Raw genomic sequence first — 19,995 nt, forward strand, 5'->3', positions numbered from 1 at the left:
CTCCCCTTTTTTGTGGGTCACCCTTAGCCCAGATGAGTTCCCAGCTCTGGCCCGTCACAGGACATGCGTGGACACTGTTACCAACCCAGCAGAGGACATGCTGGGGTGGGTGGTAAGGGGCAATATAGCCTTAAGCCCGATACAGGCACCTAGTACCGTATTTTGGTCCTGACAATTTACCCTGAGCTGCCCCAGTTACAGCGCTGCATGTGCGAGTACTGGCAGGATTAAACAGCTCAGCACATAACATATGCCTCAGCTAGTTAAGACCCAGGAATTTGGCACTCCAAATATGCTGAGGTGGTGGTTTGGTTTTTGTTGGTGGTTTTTTTTTTTTCACACTGCCCTTAAAACACACTGACTGACTGAGGACCTTCATTAAACCATGGTGGCAGAGCCCAGTGCATGAAACACATCCGCACACCCCTTGTTCGGTTCTTTCTTCAACTAGAAGGGCTCCGAATCCCTACCTCCTCCTTCTCAGGAGAGACCCTGGCTGAGGGCAAGAGGTGACCCTGGTGAGCTGCAGCATGTGAGGAAGAGGGATTTTCCATCCTTACTGTCCTCATCTTCTTTCCCCTCAATGTACATCAAAGTTATTGAAAGGCAGAACATGAGAGAGGTTTCCTACAGATCAAGGGTCTCACCTGTAAAGAGCCAAGCTGAGATTTCACTGTCTGTTCCTTAGATTATTTCTGCAGTTTGTATGAGTCTGTCATTTAACAAAACACAGAAGCAGGCTTAAAAGTAGGGACCGTAGCTTACAAAAATACCCCTATGTGTTAATTGTGAGCTGTCAGCAAGCATTTTCATTTTTTTAACTTCGTAAGCCAAGTTTTCACCAGGATCTCCCCCTAATGCTTTTTGTTAATTTAAGTTTGCCATATACAAGGGAAAAATTTATTCTTAATGGATGTAATACTTTTTTTTTTTTTCTGCCATCACACCTAGATATTAGTTGTTCTCAGCTGTTGTTTCTAAGAAATGTGCATCAGATTTCAACTTGGCAATAAAGATGTAAATTACTGTAAATGACTTCCATTTTTATGTTGATATTCCTAAAAAAAAAAAAAAAAATTAAAAAAAAACCCCACCATATGCGAAAACAGCAGTTGTTCAGTTGAGCTCTGTACTAAAAAATGGTAATAGTTACATGTGCGTGTTTTTTAGAATCCAAGTAGAAAGTCTCCCATTAACTTAAGTTGACTTTTAGGGACCTTAAGTTTTAATGCAAATAACTTTGCATGTGCATTATATACACAGATGGTAGTAATTGCACGAGGAAGGTGAATTGTTTTTGCAAATAAATCTGTGGTTTTTCTGCTTGTTATCACATGCTGGAGAAGAAGGATATGGTATTTGCAAATTGGGTTATATTGCACATATGTACTTACTGTACAAGTCAGGGTGATACTGAAGCACAATTTAACATCCCAAGCTCTGGTATATTCAGATAAAATATAATTTCTTTACACCTCATCAAGATGCTGTTTATAGTCCTATCGATGTGCACTAACATTTGAGACATAACTCTAAAATGTGACAGTAAATGTTACAGTGATGCAAATACAGTGTGTCGTAATTATTAAAAACAGTCCTACAAGTACCCGAATTAGAAAGTGTTGCAGTGACTGATACAGAGTATTCGTTTTGGATAGCTTTTGAATTTTTTTGCTAATAAGCAAGGCAATAAATATTTTCTCAAACAAAATTCTTATTCCAAGTCGGTCACTAGCCATAGCATTTATAAACGTCTGTTTTTCTTTTTTGTTTCCAGGGAAGACGAGGCAAACCCGGCCTCCCAGGAAAACCGGGGCCACCAGGACCTCCTGTAAGTAACGAAGGGAATGGGAAATTTTCACTCTATCCTGGAACTTTGTTAGCTTTTTTTTATGGCAGGTTACCTGATCAGAAATATAGTTGAGAACAGTTGATCTGTGTTTCCTCTGTGGTATAACAGCTGTATAACAGCTACTATTGCTGGCCTTTGGATACAGCAAAGATAAAAGGACTGGGGTCCACAAATATGATGGACTACACAGGAGGGAAAGAACAAGATGCAGACTTGAGCGGAGGAGGCAGGAGTTGCCTGGCATTTCAAAGAAAGACTAGCCATGTATGCTAAATGTGAATACTGTGCATTCATTCACTTTGCAAAATGCGTGATGCTCTGTAGAAGATGGGATAATTTCTGTCTCAGAGGGATAATTTGAAAGATGAAGGACTGTGTGAAGCATGTGCCAACTGTCTGAATGGTGGGGAGGATTATACCCAGCACTGGAATGAGCACTCAGCTGCAGTTCAAATGAGTTTATTGAAGAATTAAAAAGATTAAGAAATGCATGACTCTGTGAAAGGATTTGTAATATGAAGAACTAAAAGGTTTGGCTCAGATCTAAGAGGTTTGGGATTTAATTTTTTTCTTTTAAGTGATACATGATTTCAAATTTCAAGTCCGGCATGGATGTATATTAATCTAGAATAAATGCAGCCTTCCTTTAGTAGAGGTCATATTTGTAGAATTCCCTATACGCTGTGTTGCAAAAGTGCTGTCATGCACACATACAAAACAGCTTTTGTTGGATTTTGTGGATTAAGTAAACTTCTACTGCATTACATTCTTAATATCAAACAAGGATTTCATAATTCCTTTTTCTGCTTACCTGAAGTAGGTAAAGGCCAGTAGTTTATACATCAGACCATTTGATTCATATGCTTCAACCTCACTGCAAGGGAAAACTCATCTTATTTGTAGAGAATAACACACTGCTACATGAAATACAATGACTAAAATGAAATAGATGTCATTTACACTCATCTAAAACCTAAACTGCATAAATTCTATAAATATTTTTTCCCCTTTTTCCTTGCAAAATGTGTTCAGAAACAGGAGTTGATTATGGAGTTCAATTATCCTGCATAAAACTAAATAGTTGAAAATCCCTCCCTCTCCATCTTCTCCCCTGCCTCTAGTCATATTGAAGCTTTGCTTATTTGAGACTTTTGTACAGTTTGGCAGATTGGGCTTCCTAATGCTGAAATGGTACTGCAGACTGCAGGAGTCCAAACACAGGAGAGGAGTGATGCAGAATCTTTCTCAATACAAATGCCAAAAAGGAAAAAAAAAAAAAAAAAAAGGAGGCAAACCATAGCAGAGGTCAGTGTTAGACCTAATCGCCTTAGCTTTTTGTGAACCAATGAAAAGCTGTTTCTCCATTACAGATTTCTGCCATCATAGATTTGCTGGCAGGTCAGACTTGTGAAGATGTATGAACCTTGACAGACATACCAGAAATCTTGAGTGGAGGCTAAATTGCACTTTTATTACTGAGACGTATTTCAGATTTTCTTAGAGCAAATGGAAAGCTCAACTTCATCAGCATGGCAGCGTCTGTACAAGGAGCTCTGTATGGGGACCGTAGCCTAGCACTACATATCAGAAAAACATTCCTCAAGCAGTCATGGCCTAAATATCAGTTAAAATTATTTGTTTCTGATATAACTATCTCGATGCAGTCCTTACTTTGGATACAGCCACACCAACATCTTGTGTTCTTCTTCCAAGACTGAGAACGTAATGCATAGAAAAAGCGTGCTCTAAAAGCAGTAATGCCTGCTAATGTGCATTGGCAGTATCCCCATGTTTAAAGTGCTACAGTTTGTACATACCAAAAAGACTTTAACATGATCCATCTTTCCTCCTCTCTTTTTCAAGGCTCAAACCATATTAATTTTTGCTACATTATGCTTCCAGTTACCCCTTCTCTTCTAATAGTAAGTAGTGGCAGCTCCCTCATGCCCAGAGTGCAACAGAACTATCACACCTGCAAGGTGGTTGCTGTCATAAATTTGGCATGTACAGGGTACAAAATGTTTAACAGATTGACTGAACATGTAAAAATTAGACTCTCCAGCAAAAGTAAGTTTGGTGTTTGGTTGGTGTTTCAGAAGAGTATGAAATTTGTCTTTGAGAAAAAGGAGATTCAGTCATTAATTGCTAGGGTAGCTACAATACACTCTGCGTGTTGGAAATCAATAAATTTACCTAATTTATTTATCAGTTTATACCATGACATTAGGTACTTAATTCAGATATTAGAACAGCCAGGTGTTCAGTAATGACAAAAAAACCTGTGAGAAGGAAAGTTCTGCCTCCTTGAGGAAGAAGTTGAACACTATGCAATACTCGGGGGATTTGGTATAAAGAACAGTCCTAACAAAAGTGGGTGCAGGAGGGATTAAGAGATCATATTCCGAACAGTCAAAAGGGCTTTAAATTGGACACAACTAAGTGGTGTGAGTTTTGATTAGTTAAAATAAATTTTTACCTACTTCTATGGTGACATTAAAGACTTTTCTAACCCTCTCTCAATGCCTCTTTTTTTTTTTTTTTCCCCTAACCTAATTTCTGGCGATTATTTATTTATCTATTTAGTAAAATTGATGTTTGTAGTGAGTTTCTAGTCCCTTAACATCATCTGCACATCTTTGGTTAAAAACCTGTATTGGTGTCAGAAATGTAGATTCATTGGCAACTGGTGATGAAACTACTCAGTTAAAGTGGGACTCTATGCATTTTCCTCCAGGTATCCTTTCTTTTGTGTCATTTTTCCCTCATCCTTTCTTTTATGTCATTTTTTCCCTTTGGAGCAAATCCTGTGGCCACAAAAGACAAATGAATCAATGAGGATTTTTATTGATGGGTTATAAAAAATATTTCTGTAAGCCTACCAGATGATGATCCTCCTTTGAGTATTTTTTAAAGTTAATTAAATGTGATAGGCTTTTAAAGTGTTCTGTTATTCCCTTCTGGTTCAGAATTCATGGTTTGCATCCTTGCTGTCTGATGTTGTTTTTGAGTACTGTTCTCTTCTTTCAATACTGGAGAGCTGAGATGTGTGCTCACGCTTGCCTCACTCCAGCAGGTAACAATTTATGCTGAAAACAAGGAATCCAAACGAGTTGAGTAGAACAGCAGCTCCCTCTAGTGCTTTTCGATCCCTTCCCCTCTTTTAAAGAGCCTGGAGAGCAGTTTAAAGCTTCTGTTAAATGCACGATTCATTTCAGTCTCAGAAGCATTCTGAAAATTAGGATGGTGAAATCAAAATCTCTGTACCCTTCAAATGTATTTCATACATTTTCTTGCTTGCATTTTCTTCTGAAGTCTTCTGAAAGAGATACGCTCTCTTTCACACGCTGTTATGCCGCTCAGCATGTTTCTTCACTGAAATTGAAATGGTGATTTTATGAAACAAAAAGAAATATTAAGATAGTAGGATGCTGTGAGGTTGTAAGTACAGCATTTTGATCTGACTGCAGAACTGAACTGATAGCTTTCAGCTGCCATAGCTGCTAACAAAAGTATCTGCAGGACTTAGCAATGCAGAAAGGGTTACCAGCAGACTGTAGATTATTTTGCATATGTATAATGCATTGGCATTGTAGTTCCTGCACCAGTTTTTTTCAGTTCTTAAAACCAAATTTATGGAAGGTGGCTGAATTTAGTATTTATATGTTGTTGGCCTAAGGATGTACAGGCCCAGTTCTGCAGTCTTCACTTAGGCAAAAGGCTTTTCTGGTCTTGCGTTGTAGAATTACTACCTGCCTGGTTTTATGTACAGTTCTATTAAGACGAGATCATTTATTTTTCTACTTGTCCTACTTAGAAAATAGCTGCATGATGTCTGGCACTGTTTTACATATTATGGTCAGTTGTAGGAGGTTTTGGGGTTCCCATTTTAGTGGGACATCAGACTGTTTTTAAAATAAAGAGTGCCAACCTAGAGTCGTGCTACAGTCTTCAACCAGTTTAACAGCATTCTTTGGGGTGAGTCCGAGTACGACTTCTGCTCAGTGCTGCTGTTTGGCAGAAGGGAAGTGCTATCAGCACTGGTTTTTAAAGGTAGAGAACATGAGGACTACCTGATTTGTCCAAGAAGCTGTCTATGGCCAAGGCAGGAAAGAAACTTTCAGTCTGCTAAATCATAGGTCATTAAACTTATTCATTCTCTTAAATCTGCTGTTTTCTACCAACACGTCAAAAGTTACTGTTTGCAACCAGAATAGGCTTATTTCACACTTGTTATAGCCCTTGAAGCTCATCATTCAGTTCATCGTTTACCTTTGCCAGGAGCTAAGCTTCCTATCTTTTATCTTCACAACTATTCTTGCTTGAAAGATTAGCTTTGTGTTACTCTTTAAAATCTAAATTTAAAATAGGGTTTCATTTTTGTTTGTGTTGCATGTGAGGCAGTTCAGACTACTTGAATTTCTTCATTTAATTCCATATTCTTTTGGTCCCTTGTTATTCAAGTATATATGTCAGTGCCACCAAACTAGTTATCTTAAGTAGCCAGCAGTTTGCCTTGGAAATCTCATTTCCTCTGCCTCAGGAAATACTGTCATTCCTCTGCCAATATTTTGAAAGTGAATGGATGTTATCAGTTAATTACAACAAACAGAAAATTAAAGCAATGATAAGTGAAAAGTGTCAGTAGCATTTCTGGTATTCCTGGACTTTCAGCTGCTTTTTAGAAAAATATTGGAATTGCTTACATGGTAGGACAGGAATGACTGGCAAGGGTTGGTCATATCGATTGTCTCTATGCATTTAAGTTTTTAAAATCCATATCAAAATGTAATTTATTTAATGTATTCTATTGTGGCAGATATCATGCCTTCATCATTTTTTCCATTTGCTCTTTGTAATAGTTATACAATATTGCACATTTGCACTGATGAGTTTCACTATTTTTTACATTATAGTAATCAGAAAAACAGTATTTTATTTTAATGGGCAGGCACAGATCTGAAATAGATGGATAAAGTGATTACACTGAGTCACTTGCAGTGCTGAGTTCTCTGAAATGGCCTGTTCTTCAGATGCAAGCAGTGCAATTTACTTGTTAGACATTTTACTGCATGGACTGGGAGATTGGGTAGACTTTTTCAGCAGTGTCATCTTTACAGAAATGCAGATGAACTATAAAAGTAAAGGAAGCAAAATATATTATAAACCCCAGTAATCTCACAATTTGGAGCTATTTCCTTTTAAGCACCTGTATTTCTATTCCTGCCTTTTCTGTAGAAATAATGTCTGAACCCTGTTTGTAATTTAGGAAAACAATCAGGACACATTTTCAGTTCTTTTCTTATTCATACAACTGTACTCTCTGTGTGCTTCACTTCTCTAAATGACACAACTTGATATTAAAAAAGAAAAAGGAAACCCCACTCAACTGAGCTTCAAAGTGGCAGATAAGCAGAATTCTCGTTCAAAAGCTAGAAACTGCATGTACAATAATTCTTCAGCTCCACTTAAATTCATTGCTTCTCAGCTTGCAAGCCAATACTACTGGTTCTTTCTTTCTTTTTTTTTTTTTTTTTGTCTGTAGAGACTTCATAGTGGGTTATGCAGCTATATTAGTGGAGAGAAACAGTGTGGAAAGGAAGAAAGAGACTAGAGTTTAGGGAAACACCCTTGAACAAAACCTTTGAAACAAAAAAAGGAAACCCTTGAACAAAAGTATTTTCTGTTGTTGTACACTCATTTTATTAATTTCATTTTAGAAAGAATGATGGAAAGATAAAATTATTAGATTTATGTCAATTTTTGAAAATGGAAATACTAAAGGAGAGGCGGTTTACCTCTGGTAACACAAAGGCTGTGGCATAGTCAAGAATGCAACCCAAATGCCTTAAGTTCCCCTTGACTGCCTTAGTCACGAGACAGTTCTGGGTTTTTTTTGAGGTTATGTCACATACAGAGGTTTTCCGTTTTGTCAAAAATTATATATCTGATGTACAAATAATATCTGAGAGTCTGGGGTTGGTGGCAGATTCAGCATTCAATCTGTCCTGGATTGTGTGGTTGCAGCAGTTTCATTTGTGGAAAAACAGTACAAGAAACAACATGGCAGCAAAGGAAAAGGGAGAATAAATTCTTATTTTTAACTGCTTGCAGTATTACAGAATCCTGCAAGGCTTCTGGATTCAAGGATTTGACACTGCAGGATTACAGTGTTGAAGTTGAGACATTTAATAAGTAGGTTCAGTCCCAATTCTGGATTGCCATCTTTAATATGGATATCAAAGTAAAAATTCTACCATTAACTTCAGAAATCAGAGTTGCATGAGAATCTCAGTCAAAACACCATGGCTATATTTATCTTATTTTTCTATGTAAATTTGAAGTGACAATTCAATTCCAAACTAAAATGAATGGAAAAGTTGTCGTGGTTTAGGCCCAGCCAGCAGCAGGGTACCACGCGGCCGCTCACTCACCCCTTCCCCAGCATGATGGGGAGGAGAAGTATAACAAAAGGCTTGGGTCGAGATAAGGACAGGGAGAGATCACTCACTAAATATCGTCATGAGCAAAACAATTAGAAAGGAGATTCATCTAATTTATTACTAAGCAAAACAGAGTAGAGGAATGAGAAATAAAACCAAATCTTAAAACACCTCCCCCCACCCCTCCCATCTTCCCAGGCTCAACTTCACTCCCGGCTTCAACCTCCGCCCCCCTCAGCAGCACAGGGGGACGGGGAGTGGGGGTTACGGTCAGTTCATCACATGGTGTTTCTGCCGCTTCTTCATCCTCAGGGGGAGGACTCCTCTCATCGTTCCCCTGCCCCAACATGGAGTCCCTCTCATGGGCTACAGTCCTTCACGAACTGCTCCAGCGTGATCTCTTCCATGGGGTGCAGACCTTTAGGAGCAAACTGCTCCAGCGTGGGTCCCCCATGGGGTCACAAGTCCTGCCAGCAAACCTGCTTTGGTGTGGGCTCCTCTCTCCACGGGTCTACCGGTCCGGTCAGGGACTTGCTCCAGCGTGGGCTTCCCACGGGGTCACAGCCTCCTTCAGGTGCCTCCACCTGCTCCGGCGTGGGGTCCTCCACAGGCTGCAGGTGGAATCTCTACACCCCCTCATCCTTCCTCTGTGGGCTGCAGGGGGACAGCCTGCTTCACCATGGTCTTCACCACAGACTGCAGGGGGATCTCTGCTCTGGCGACTAGAGCACCTCCTCCCCCTCCTCCTGCACTGACGTTGGTGTCTGCAGAGTTTCTTACATATTCACACTTCTCTCTCTGGCTACAAAAACTTGCCCCAACTGGTTTTTTTTCCCTTCTCAAATATGTTATCACAGAGGCACTGATTGGCTTGGCCTTGGCCAGCGGCGGGTCCGTCTTGGAGCCGGCTGGCATTGGCTCTATCAGACACAGGGGAAGCTTCTAGCAGCTTCTCACAGAAGCCACCCCTGTAGCCCCTCCCGCTACCAAAACCTTGCCACGCAAACCCAACACAAAAGTTTATGGCTTTATATCTTTCCAATGTTGGGAAGAGTGAGGCACCTGTGATGTTTCATGTGTCTTCCAAATCTTCCCAATGTCCCCTAATATTTAAGTTCTGTAACAATGTAATCACAGTAAAATGCGTGGGATCATTTCGTATGATTTCATATGTATCGTGTCATATGATCTCACAATCACTAGCCCTTGTTCTCGTGGGGGACTTCAATTTACCAGATGTCTGCTGGAAATACAATACAGCGGAGAGGAAACAGTCTTAGGAGGTTCTAGGAAGATAACTTCCCAAAACAGCTGGTGAGTGAACCAACTAGGGAAGGTGCTGCATTGGACCTGTTGCTTGTGAACAGAGAAGGAATTGTGGGTGATGTGATGGTTGGAGGCCATCTTAGACATAGTGATCACGAAATGATGAGTTTTCAATTCTCAGAGAAGTAAGGAGGGAGGGTGAGTAGTACTGCCACCTTGGACTCCTAGAGGGCAGACTTTGGCCTGTTTAGAAGACTGGTCAACAGAGTCCCTTGGGAGGCAGTCCTGAAGGGCAAAGGAGTCCAGGAAGGCTGGACATTCTTCAAGAAGGAAACCTTAAGGGTGCAGGAGCAGGCCATCCCCATGTGCCAAAAGATGAGCTGGCAGGCAAGAAATCCAGCCTGGGTAAACAGAGAATTTTGGCTGGAACTCAGGGAAAAAGGAGAGTTTATGGCCTTTGGAAGAAGGGGCAGGCCACTCAGGAAGACCACAAGGATGTCATGAGGTTATGCAGGGAGAAAATTAGAAGGACCAAAGCCCAGCTAGAACTTAATCTGGCTACTGCCATAGAAGACAATTAAAAATGTTTCTGTAAATGCATTAGCAACAAATGGAGGGCTAAGGAGAATCTCCATCCTTTATTGGATGTGAGGGGAAACATAGTGACAAATGATGAGGAAAAGGCTGAGGTACTTAATGCCTTCTTTGCCTCAGTCTTTAGCAGTGAGACCAGTTGTTCTCCAGGTACCCAGTGCCCTGAGCTGGAAGACAGGGACGGGGAGGAAAATGAAGCCCCCATAATCCAAGAGGAAATGGTTAGCAACCTGCTACACTACTTAGATGCACACAGGTCTATGGGGCTGGATGGGATCCACCCAAGAGTACTGAGAGAGCTGGTGGTGGAAGTGCTTACCAAGCCATTTTCAATCACTTACCAGCAGTCCTGGCTTACTGGGAATGTCCAGGTCCCAGTTGACTGGAAGTTTGCAAATGTGATGCCCATCTACAAGAAGGGCCGGAAGGAAGATCCAGGGAACTACAGGTCTGTCAGTCTGACCTCGGTACTGGGGAAGGTTATGGAGCAGATCATCTTGAGTGCCATCACGCAGCATGTACAGGACAACCAGGTGATCAGACCCAGTCAGCATGAGTTTATGAAAGGCAGGTCCTGCTTGAATAACCTGATCTCCTTCTGTGACAAGGTGACTTGCTTAGTGGGTGAGGGAAAGGCTGTGGATGTTGTCTACCCGGACTTTAGTAAAGCTTTTGACACCATTTCCCACAGCATTCTCCTGGAGAAACTGGCTGCTCGTGGCTTGGATGGGCGTACACTTTGCTGGGTGAAAAACTGACTGGATAGCTGGGCCCAAAGGGTTGTGGTGAGTGGAGTTAAATCCAGTGGGCAGCCGGTCACAAGTGGTGTTCCCAGGACTCAGTATTGGGGACAGATCTCTTTAACATCTTTATCCATGATCTGGACAAGGGGATCAAGTGCACCCTTGGTAAGTTTGCAGATGACACCATGTTGTGTGAGAGTGTTGATCTGCTCAAGGGTACGAAGGCTCTCCAGAGGGATCTGGACAGGCTGGATTGATGGGCTGAGGCCAGCTGTATGAGGTTCAACAAGGCTCAGTGCCGGGTCCTGCACTTGGGTCACAACAACCCCATGCAACACTACAGGCTTGAGGAAGAGTGACTGGAAAGCTGCATGGCAGAAAAGGACCTGGGGGTGTTGGTCGACAGCCAGATGAATGTGAGCCAGCAGTGTGCCCAGGTGGCCAAGAAGGCCAACAGCATCCTGGCTTGTATCAGAAATAGTGTGGCCAGCAGGACTAGGGAACTGATCATCCTCCTGTACTTGGTTCTGGTGAGGCCGCACCTCGAGTACTGTGTTCAGTTTTGGGCCCCCCCACTACAAGAAAGACATTCAGGTGCTGGAGCGTGTCCAGAGAAGGGCAACGAAGCTGGTGAAGGGTCTAGAGAGCAAGTCCTATGAGGAGCAGCTGAGGGACCTGGGGTTGTTTAGCCTGGAGAAAAGTAGGCTGAGGGGAGACCTTATCACTCTCTACCACTACCTGAAAGGAGGTTGTAGCCAGGTGGGTGTTGGTCTCTTCTTCCAAGCAACAAGTGACAGGACAAGAGGAAATGGCCTCAAGTTGTTCCAGGGGAGGTTTAGATTGGATGTTAGGAAAAATGTCTTCACTGGAGGGGTTATCAATCATTGGAGCAGGCTGCCTAGGGAAGTGGTTGAGTCACCATCCCTGGAGGTATTTAAAAGATGCGTAGATGTGGTGCTTAGGGACATGGTTTAGTGGTGGACTTGGCAGTGTTAGGTTGGACTTGGTGATCTTAAAGGTCTTTTCCAACCCGAACAATTCTATGATTCTAATTTAATGATGATGCCTCAGGACACACCTGTCTTGTTCAGGTATGCTGCAATAATATTCTGCCAGGTCTTACTGATTTATCCATCAGTTTTAATAACTTGTGCCTGTTTGATTTTAATTTGGCTTTACCATCTTTATAGGTTTTTTTATACCTTCAGACTCCATGGGAACTTTGTGATTGCCTGTCTTTTATTAGTTGGTTTCCATCAAATTGATTTTTTCCCCAAGGAAGTAGTCTGTTTGGTTAATCACAATCACGGTTCTGTTTCTCGTCTTTTTGATGTTCAGTACCTCAAGGGAAGTACCTTTACTGGTAAGGAGAGCCATCAGAGTTTCACAGAATGATCTTCTGCATGTGGGAAAACTTTGTGGTTTTGCCATTCTGTGCACTCCTACAGAGCAGATGCATCTTGCTGGAGAGGGCTTTGCTGTCAGAATGCAAATCATGACCTACCTCTTTCAAATGCTTTGTCAGAACACTTCAAAATATGATTACATAGGAGCCAAAAGATACCAAGGGATATTAGAATCTTCTATACACATGTGAAATTATCAGATATGAGGAATGCCACCTGTGACAAAATAATTGCTGTTCCTCTCATCATCTTTCTCCCTGAATTGCCTGAAGGTTTACACAGCAGCAACTCTGAAGTAGTTAACAGTTGAGGTCCTCCTTAGTAAAGTACAGTAACTGGTTATTTAGCTTATATTTACCCTGGATACATAGCATTTTGGTATTTTCCTTGTATCCCTAGCTGAAATCAATGGATAAAACGTTTTTCAATTTTTCTAGGATTACTTTGGAGTCTTGCTGCTGCACTGCTATGAATTTGACAGCATTTCTTGTTATGAAAGTCTTAACCAGTTGAAAAAAATAGTTTTTTCCTCTTGACCAATTTGTGTCTTGGTCAAGAAGTGATTTTGATCCCTGACTTCCAGTAATAGTTTTCCAGGTCCTTTAGCATGAAAATGGGAGACATTTTCAATAGATTCTTATCCTGACAGTACAGAAAGCTGTTTTCTTGTTACGATGCATAACACCAGAATACTTCTGTTGTAAGTGTGATGTATGTATAATAACAATGCACATAAAACAATTAACAAAGACCTTATGCAAAATTAAAATGTGAGATAAAGACTCTGACTAATCTCTGACTGATAAATAACCTCCACTTTTTTGAGGAACAACCCTTTTCAAAACTGAATAGAATTTAATTTCCTAAAGCAATCTTTAGGGTGCATGTATGCCAGCTACGTTTTCCCCACTAACGCAAAAGCTGCAGAGGGTAAATATTGTCTGTAACTATAAAAAGCCCCAGAGGAGGAGAGTTGTGTTTGTGTCCTGTCTGTGTTAAATGCAGATCATTCAGACCAAGTGACTTAACTGAGTATATTGTAACATTATTAATGTAGTCAAATGTTTCTTATAGTTCATGTTGCATGATGTGAAAATTAAAACTTAGATAGTATGCTAATTTTAAAACTTAACTGAATTTTAGTTCATAAGATCTTGACTCAGCTTTTTGTTTTCTGCCCTGATTTACAACACTTAAAAATCTCATTGAGGGCCTGCTTTGTGGCACATTATGTCTAAAAGTGTTTTATTTTTCTCAAGCGCATGTTTTTTAATCTCTCCATCCTAAGCCTGCATTTCCATAGGAAGTTCCTTCACTGTTGTTGAAATTCTTGATGGAAGGTATATGTTTAAGTATAAGCTTGCAATGCTAATAAAACCAGGAAGTTAGTCTTTTGGAGAATTCTGGCATTCCTCAATTTCACTTTTGGTACTCTTAGTTAAAAATCTAGCTGTTTACTCACACTAGGAGTTGCTTCTACATCAAAATTTGTGCTTTGAATTGGTGGAAAGAGTTTAAAAATGCTGCAAAACAAAGATGCTCCTCATACCAAAAGGGATTTGTATTTAAATTGATATGGATGTCACCTCTGCCTTCTCTGACAGACTGATTCACTTCAAAAGAAGTTGCCAGTTTTCAAAACTCAGGGATTTAGAAACTGAGTCTCCTCTGTGCCTGAAAAAAGATGTAATGAACTTACAGGAAAATAATTTACTATATAATCTAATAAAAATCTAAACCCTTTGACTACCGCTCTTTGAATACAGGTATGTGAACATAACATTAGTTAAATTAAAATGGCCTTCTGATGCATGTTTTTCCATATAGGGTCCTTCTGGACTGAAGGGAATTCTGGATGCATTGAACAAGCATTATAATGAGGTATGGAGATTTTATATAGTGTCTCCGTGTGTGTGTTTATGACTAAGAAGTATCTAAGGTAGAAATGACCACAGGTTTGATCCCTGCAAACCACATTCCAAATTAATCCAAAAGGTAGATCCTTCCCTGGATAGATCCTCCATCCCTGGAGGGCTCAGTCCACACTCCAGTTATGTACCTACTGTGTCATCTATCCTGCTGCCATGTGTCTTACCTCCCATCCATCTTCTACTCACATATTTTCACCTGGTATAACTCAAATAGGAGATGGGTGGTTAGCATAAAGCACCCCATTTCTAAACCTAATTGTTCTAAACCGTACTTGACATTTTTTCTTTCTTGACCTACTCTGTCATGATCCTAAGAGTAGAATAGAAAGACAAGGATGCATAATTTTAAAAGAACTGCTAGCAATCCATGAGAATTGTCCTGATGTTTGTATTATAGACTAATAAAAATATTGTCTTAACTAGAGAACCTCCTGCACCTACAAGCACTTCATAGAAAAAAAGTTAAAATTGTGTAGGACAATGTTCCATGTAACAGAGTTTTTAAATTCTTACCACAGATTTTTCAAGTCATTTAAGCGGTGGCAGTGTCTGCCATTGTAAGGATCGTAATTTAACGATCACATAAGTTTTCTTAATTGACGCCAAAGTAAGTACATAACTTATCTGATTAGAAAATCATATTTCATTCAAAGACTAATGAAGCACTATTATAGTGGTATTTACTAAATACAAAGGTTACTGTGTGTTTCATACCTTAAGTCATGCAGGTCAAACATGGAAGACATCCATCTTTTTTAATATTGAAATGCATAACTATAAAGAATAGGTGAATTCAGGATATTTTTCTTCTATAGCATACCCATATGAGTACTAAAATCTGGTTTTGAGTGGGGATTCTGGACCAAAATTCATGTCAACCATATCTTTCCAGTTGCTTTTACCACTGAAGTGATTTCTCTGATATTGTTTGTATTTAATCCCTTCCAAATCAGTATATCACCTTAGAATATGCATTGTCTATTCTATCAATACTGTATTTATTGTAACTCATTCCCTGCCTCTGAACTATTAATTTCTTTTACTCTGATGGTCCCTTTAAAGTTAATTTTGCTGAAGAAAATACAAACAGTGGTGATCTTCAGGAACTGGCAAGCATCTGTCTCCAAAAAAACATGTTTCTTTTCATTGTAAGGGTCTAAGAGTTCCTAAGGTGTCTTATATTTCCTAATTAACAATATTCTGGAAAAATGTAGACCAGCTGCTCTGTGTCGGTAAATTAATCATCTTTTAAATCCTGTACAGCTTACCAACTTTCTTCTTCCTTCAGCTGTCTAGTTTGAAGATTTTTAATGACTGTCATGAGCAATTAACTGTTCGACAAGGAAATGCTGTTTGGTTTTAGATGAAAGAGGAGGTGGCTTTCTGATTCAAGTAGCAGGTTTTAAATATGCAGACTTTCTGTAACTACATGTTCAGATCTTCCTAGGGTCAGCGTAAGTCTCCAACTGCTACAGCAAATATTAGTATCTATACATTTTATGATGGGAATGGTATGTTCCTATCAAGGACAAGCCAAAGACATCAAAGACGTCATCAAAGGCAAGGACAACTTGTCTGCTTTGCCGTTGATTATTCCTTTAGGCACCAGTGACTTTCCTTTTTTTTCCCCATGCTATTACGTAGTATGATGAGTGCTGATTTTGTTCAATGTATCTTGGAGGTACTAAGCAATCTTTAACGTTCCAGTGTATAATTTGCAATGTGCCTTGATTATTTGCATGTGTAAGATGATATTTCAGTGATACTTCGAGGTTTTTGAGATTCCTTACACCACAGGAAAAGGTCCTGTCATTTTCCAACAAAGAAATACATGTTCTCAAGGATCTCACAAGGTCTTCTTTCAGTCTGTTTTTTTTTTATAGTGTTTAAATTGTGACCACATTTTTCTTGCTATAGAGATTTTAATATCTTTTTTTTCCCTGAGGATATTGATACGGCTTCTTTGCATTGGTGTTTCTAGAAATCATGAGAAACTGCTACCAAGAAATGTGGGGGACCAGTGAGAGAGATCTTAACACCCATAATAATTAATAATTTCCTTTTTTTCTATAGTTTCTCTGTTTCTTAGCAGATTATTTGCAATTCTTCTGATTTCTGTATTGTATCAATAAGTAGTTGTAATTGCACAATCTATTTATGTAATTTGTTGCAACCAATCTTTTTCTGGCTCAATATCAATCACTTTATCATATAAGGAGGCTGGAGTGCAAGTCTTTAAAAGCATAATTCATTTGATCCATGTGTACAGTGAAAGAAAGCACTATAAATACAATTGCTGATTGCAGCAGCAAATTGTGCTGAATGGCAAATCAAGAACAGCAGTCTTTATTTAATGAAGGTGAAGGGAACCTGCTGAGGATAAGTAGTAGCATTGATCCTTAATGGAGTGGGAGCCTGTGCTGGAACATTTCATCCCTCATCGTTCTTACTTTGCCTGTTCTTGCAAGGCGTGTGACTATTTTTATATTCCTTTTTGTTATGTCTGTTGTAGTTTCAGTGTAAATGAGATGCTTTGCATATATTCAAGAGGTGCATTTTGTTCTCTTCTTTATGCCAAGAGACTGGTTCTGCCCTGCTCTGTAGGTTATGTTCCTTTGGTAAATGATGCCTCATGATTTGTGTTTATACATTCTGAGGCCTCTGTTATCAGCCTTTGCCTGGGCTTTCAAGGCCTTTGCTTGTCATCTTTTTTACTTACCAATTTTCCATACATAGATATAAGGTCACTTCTGTCAAACCTGCTTCTAAACATCTTTGGACAGGGCATACAGATTAGTTTAATCTAAAATATTCTCCAACACATAAAAATAAAAATAAAACCACAACACAAAGCAATTGAAACTACATCACAATCTGCTCAGGAAATGTTTCAAAATCATTATAATTCATAATAACTATAGATTATTCTTGAATAATTCATTATTACTTTTCTAAGATTTTTTTATTCGGCATATTTTACTTACATTTTGTTGTAAAGAGCAAATAACCTATAAATATTCAAAGATCATAAAAGTAGTTATTTGGTCTAATACTCTTTTTTTTTTTCCTCTATGTATGCAAAAGAAATTCACAACTCAGAATAAATCATAACTTGTATACTCGTACTATAAGACATTCTAGATCGTTCACAGTCAAGCGATAGTCAATTACTACTCAGCAATACTCAGTTCCCTTCTTTGGGTATTTGCTTCTTTCTCTGGAGCTGATTTGGATAATTAGGGTAGTAACAGTGTTATGAACCCTAAACACTGAAGAAGATTCCTCAGGACATTACCATTTATAAAATAATTATTAACTTTATTCAGGTTATATTAAGTTATCAACTTTTGAAAATATTAATAGAGTATAAATGGCACTTTTATTCATCATGATGTTTTTCCATTTTAGAGACACAGAAACTGGATTGTGACAAGGGGAGTTGGCTTGTTCAGGGTTCCCACTCAGCCCAGTGACAGATGTTCTAGGGCTTGGACTCCTTGGGTCCAGACTCGAGCTCATGTTTCAGGGTCATTGATTTTGCTGCTTTTTCCATTGTCATTAAAAGAAACCATGTTCCCCTTACGTAGTCTGAGCCCAGCTTTGTGAAGAGGAAACCATTTGCTTTGTATTTTATTGTGTCTATACCTAGTACAGAAGAGTAAATAGATGCAGTGTAATAATACCTGAGCGAGTATACAACCTGAATCCCTGGTCCTTAAATCTGTCTGTTTTCATTGAAGGGCAGTGTGAGAAGCCTGTTGATCATATTCATAGAATCATAGAATGATTTGGGTTGGAAGGGACCTCAAACACCATCTAGTTCAAACCCCCCCTTCCATGGGCAGGGATACCCTTCACTAGCCCAGGCTGCCCAAAGCCCCATCCAGCCTGGCCTTGAACATTTCCAGGGAGTGGGTATGCACAGCTTCTCTGGGCAATGTTCATCCCCTCTCCTTCTGTCTCACTGCTGTAGTAGACTTCAATGAGTTCTATTTTATGTTTCATGCTGCTGAAAAGTAAAAAGCTTGTGTTTTTGTCATAGGAAAGAAGTGATTTTTATTGTTCCTTTCTATCATACTTGAGAAATGTACTGTAATAATGAGCACAAAAATATGCTCTTTTCATTGAGTTAAGAAAAAAGAAATCATAGATTTGCATAGCAATATTCAACATAGACATTTCCCTTTTATGCTTTTGTTCATTTTCTACTTGTCTGACTGGAGTATGAATGTATGATAAAGGATATGTTGCTGCAGTACATAGATGTATTGCACAGGCATTTGGTATCCCTTTCTAGTAATTAGGACTTCTGAATTTGCATACTGGTAAATTACACAAAATTGTTATGGTAAATAAATTGTTACTGTAAATAAATGGTGACATGTTCTATTCTCTGATCTTTGTGGTAACATTTCTTCCCAGAGTGATACAAGACTACTAGGATTACTTGGGACCCCTGGACCTAAAGGCCAGAAGGGAGACGTTGTAAGCATTTTGGATGAATTTGGAGAAATTTCAGCCACCCTTAACACAATATTGTTTATTTGATTTATCACAGTGGTCTTTGGATTAATAGATTTTATATAAGACTGGCTCTTTGATTTCTGTAGTCCAATATCCCAGGTCCTGCAGGTGCAGCACATGAGCCTTTCTTCTCTAATATATGATAACCAGAAAGGGAAAATGTGGGAAGAATTATGTGTGGTTTCTATAGCACTATCTGAGGAGAAGTCAAACGAGCTGGCCTGATGGTTAGAGGGAAGAGACTCTAAAAAAGTTGAAATTCAGAAAATATTTTTAATAGGAAATCATGAATATTTAAGGCAGTTTCTCTGTAATGATGGGTCTTGCCATACCAAAAATACTTATAGTCAACCTCTAAAAATTATGGGAGGTCAAATTGTGAATCCACACCTTATGACAGTATATTGTCTATCGACTTCTGTTCTCTTTAAACAGTGGAATGAATTTTTAACAATTGGAGGCCTTTTAAACTTGGAAAAAAAGAGAAAAATCCTCTGGATATGGCACAGGACTGATGTTTTTATTGAGAAGCCTGCAGATCTGCTATAGAAAACAGGCATTTAAATTAATTTGCAGATGTTTAAATCTCAGCTGTCCATTGCAATAAAAGTTAAGATTTTGTGCCATACACAGAACAAAGTACAGTTGAAGGAGAGGAGGAGTTTATTTGCATTTGTTAGAATGTAAAAGATTTTAAATATAATTTATTTTGTTTAAAGGGTCAAAAAGGAGAATTGGGAATGACTGGCGCAAAAGGAGAAAAGGTAAATTAATTCCTTACTTTGTGCTTATGATGTGTGATACTAGAAGGTGGCTGAATGTACTGATTATGAATTAAATCTTGAAAAACATACTTAGGATCAAGAAAATACATTTGGATGTAGGAAAAGCTGTCAGTCTCTGAATGTCCTTAGTAATTTACTCAAGCCCCTCCTTGAGAGAGTATTTACATATGCAAGTAAGTTTCCCTGTTCCAACACCTTGCAAATACCTGAACTTTAAGCATGTGCAGACTTTTACTGAATACCAGTTTAAAATAAAGCTTATATAAGTTTATGACCAGTGATTAGCTCACAAATTAGACACCATTCATACTTTTTCAAGTTACAAATGTGATCTTCAATGTCTGTATGAAAAAAAACAGGATTCTTTAAATTATTAAAATTTATAAATAAACTTTCTAATTTTAATATCTTTTATTTTAAGCTTAAATTTTCCAGAAAGATGAGAGGGATGTTA

General features: G+C 39.0%; 1 protein-coding gene across 7 annotated transcripts in view; it reads left to right on the forward strand.

Moving 5' to 3' along the window:
• Nucleotides 1-19,995, forward strand: part of COL19A1 (collagen type XIX alpha 1 chain) — a 205,459-nt gene that overhangs the window by 133,796 nt on the left and 51,668 nt on the right. For 6 of the 7 annotated variants that reach the window (XM_075747427.1, XM_075747424.1, XM_075747429.1 and 3 more), the window contains 4 exons: nucleotides 1,778-1,831; nucleotides 14,129-14,182; nucleotides 18,655-18,717; nucleotides 19,476-19,520. In XM_075747427.1, coding sequence (XP_075603542.1) covers nucleotides 1,778-1,831; nucleotides 14,129-14,182; nucleotides 18,655-18,717; nucleotides 19,476-19,520 — 216 coding nt within the window. The remainder of the gene's footprint in view (nucleotides 1-1,777; nucleotides 1,832-14,128; nucleotides 14,183-18,654; nucleotides 18,718-19,475; nucleotides 19,521-19,995) is intronic. The other variant, XM_075747428.1, reaches the window with a different exon arrangement.

This window comes from Balearica regulorum, chromosome 3 (assembly GCF_011004875.1).
Source record: "Balearica regulorum gibbericeps isolate bBalReg1 chromosome 3, bBalReg1.pri, whole genome shotgun sequence".
Classification (NCBI taxonomy): Eukaryota; Metazoa; Chordata; class Aves; order Gruiformes; family Gruidae; genus Balearica; species Balearica regulorum.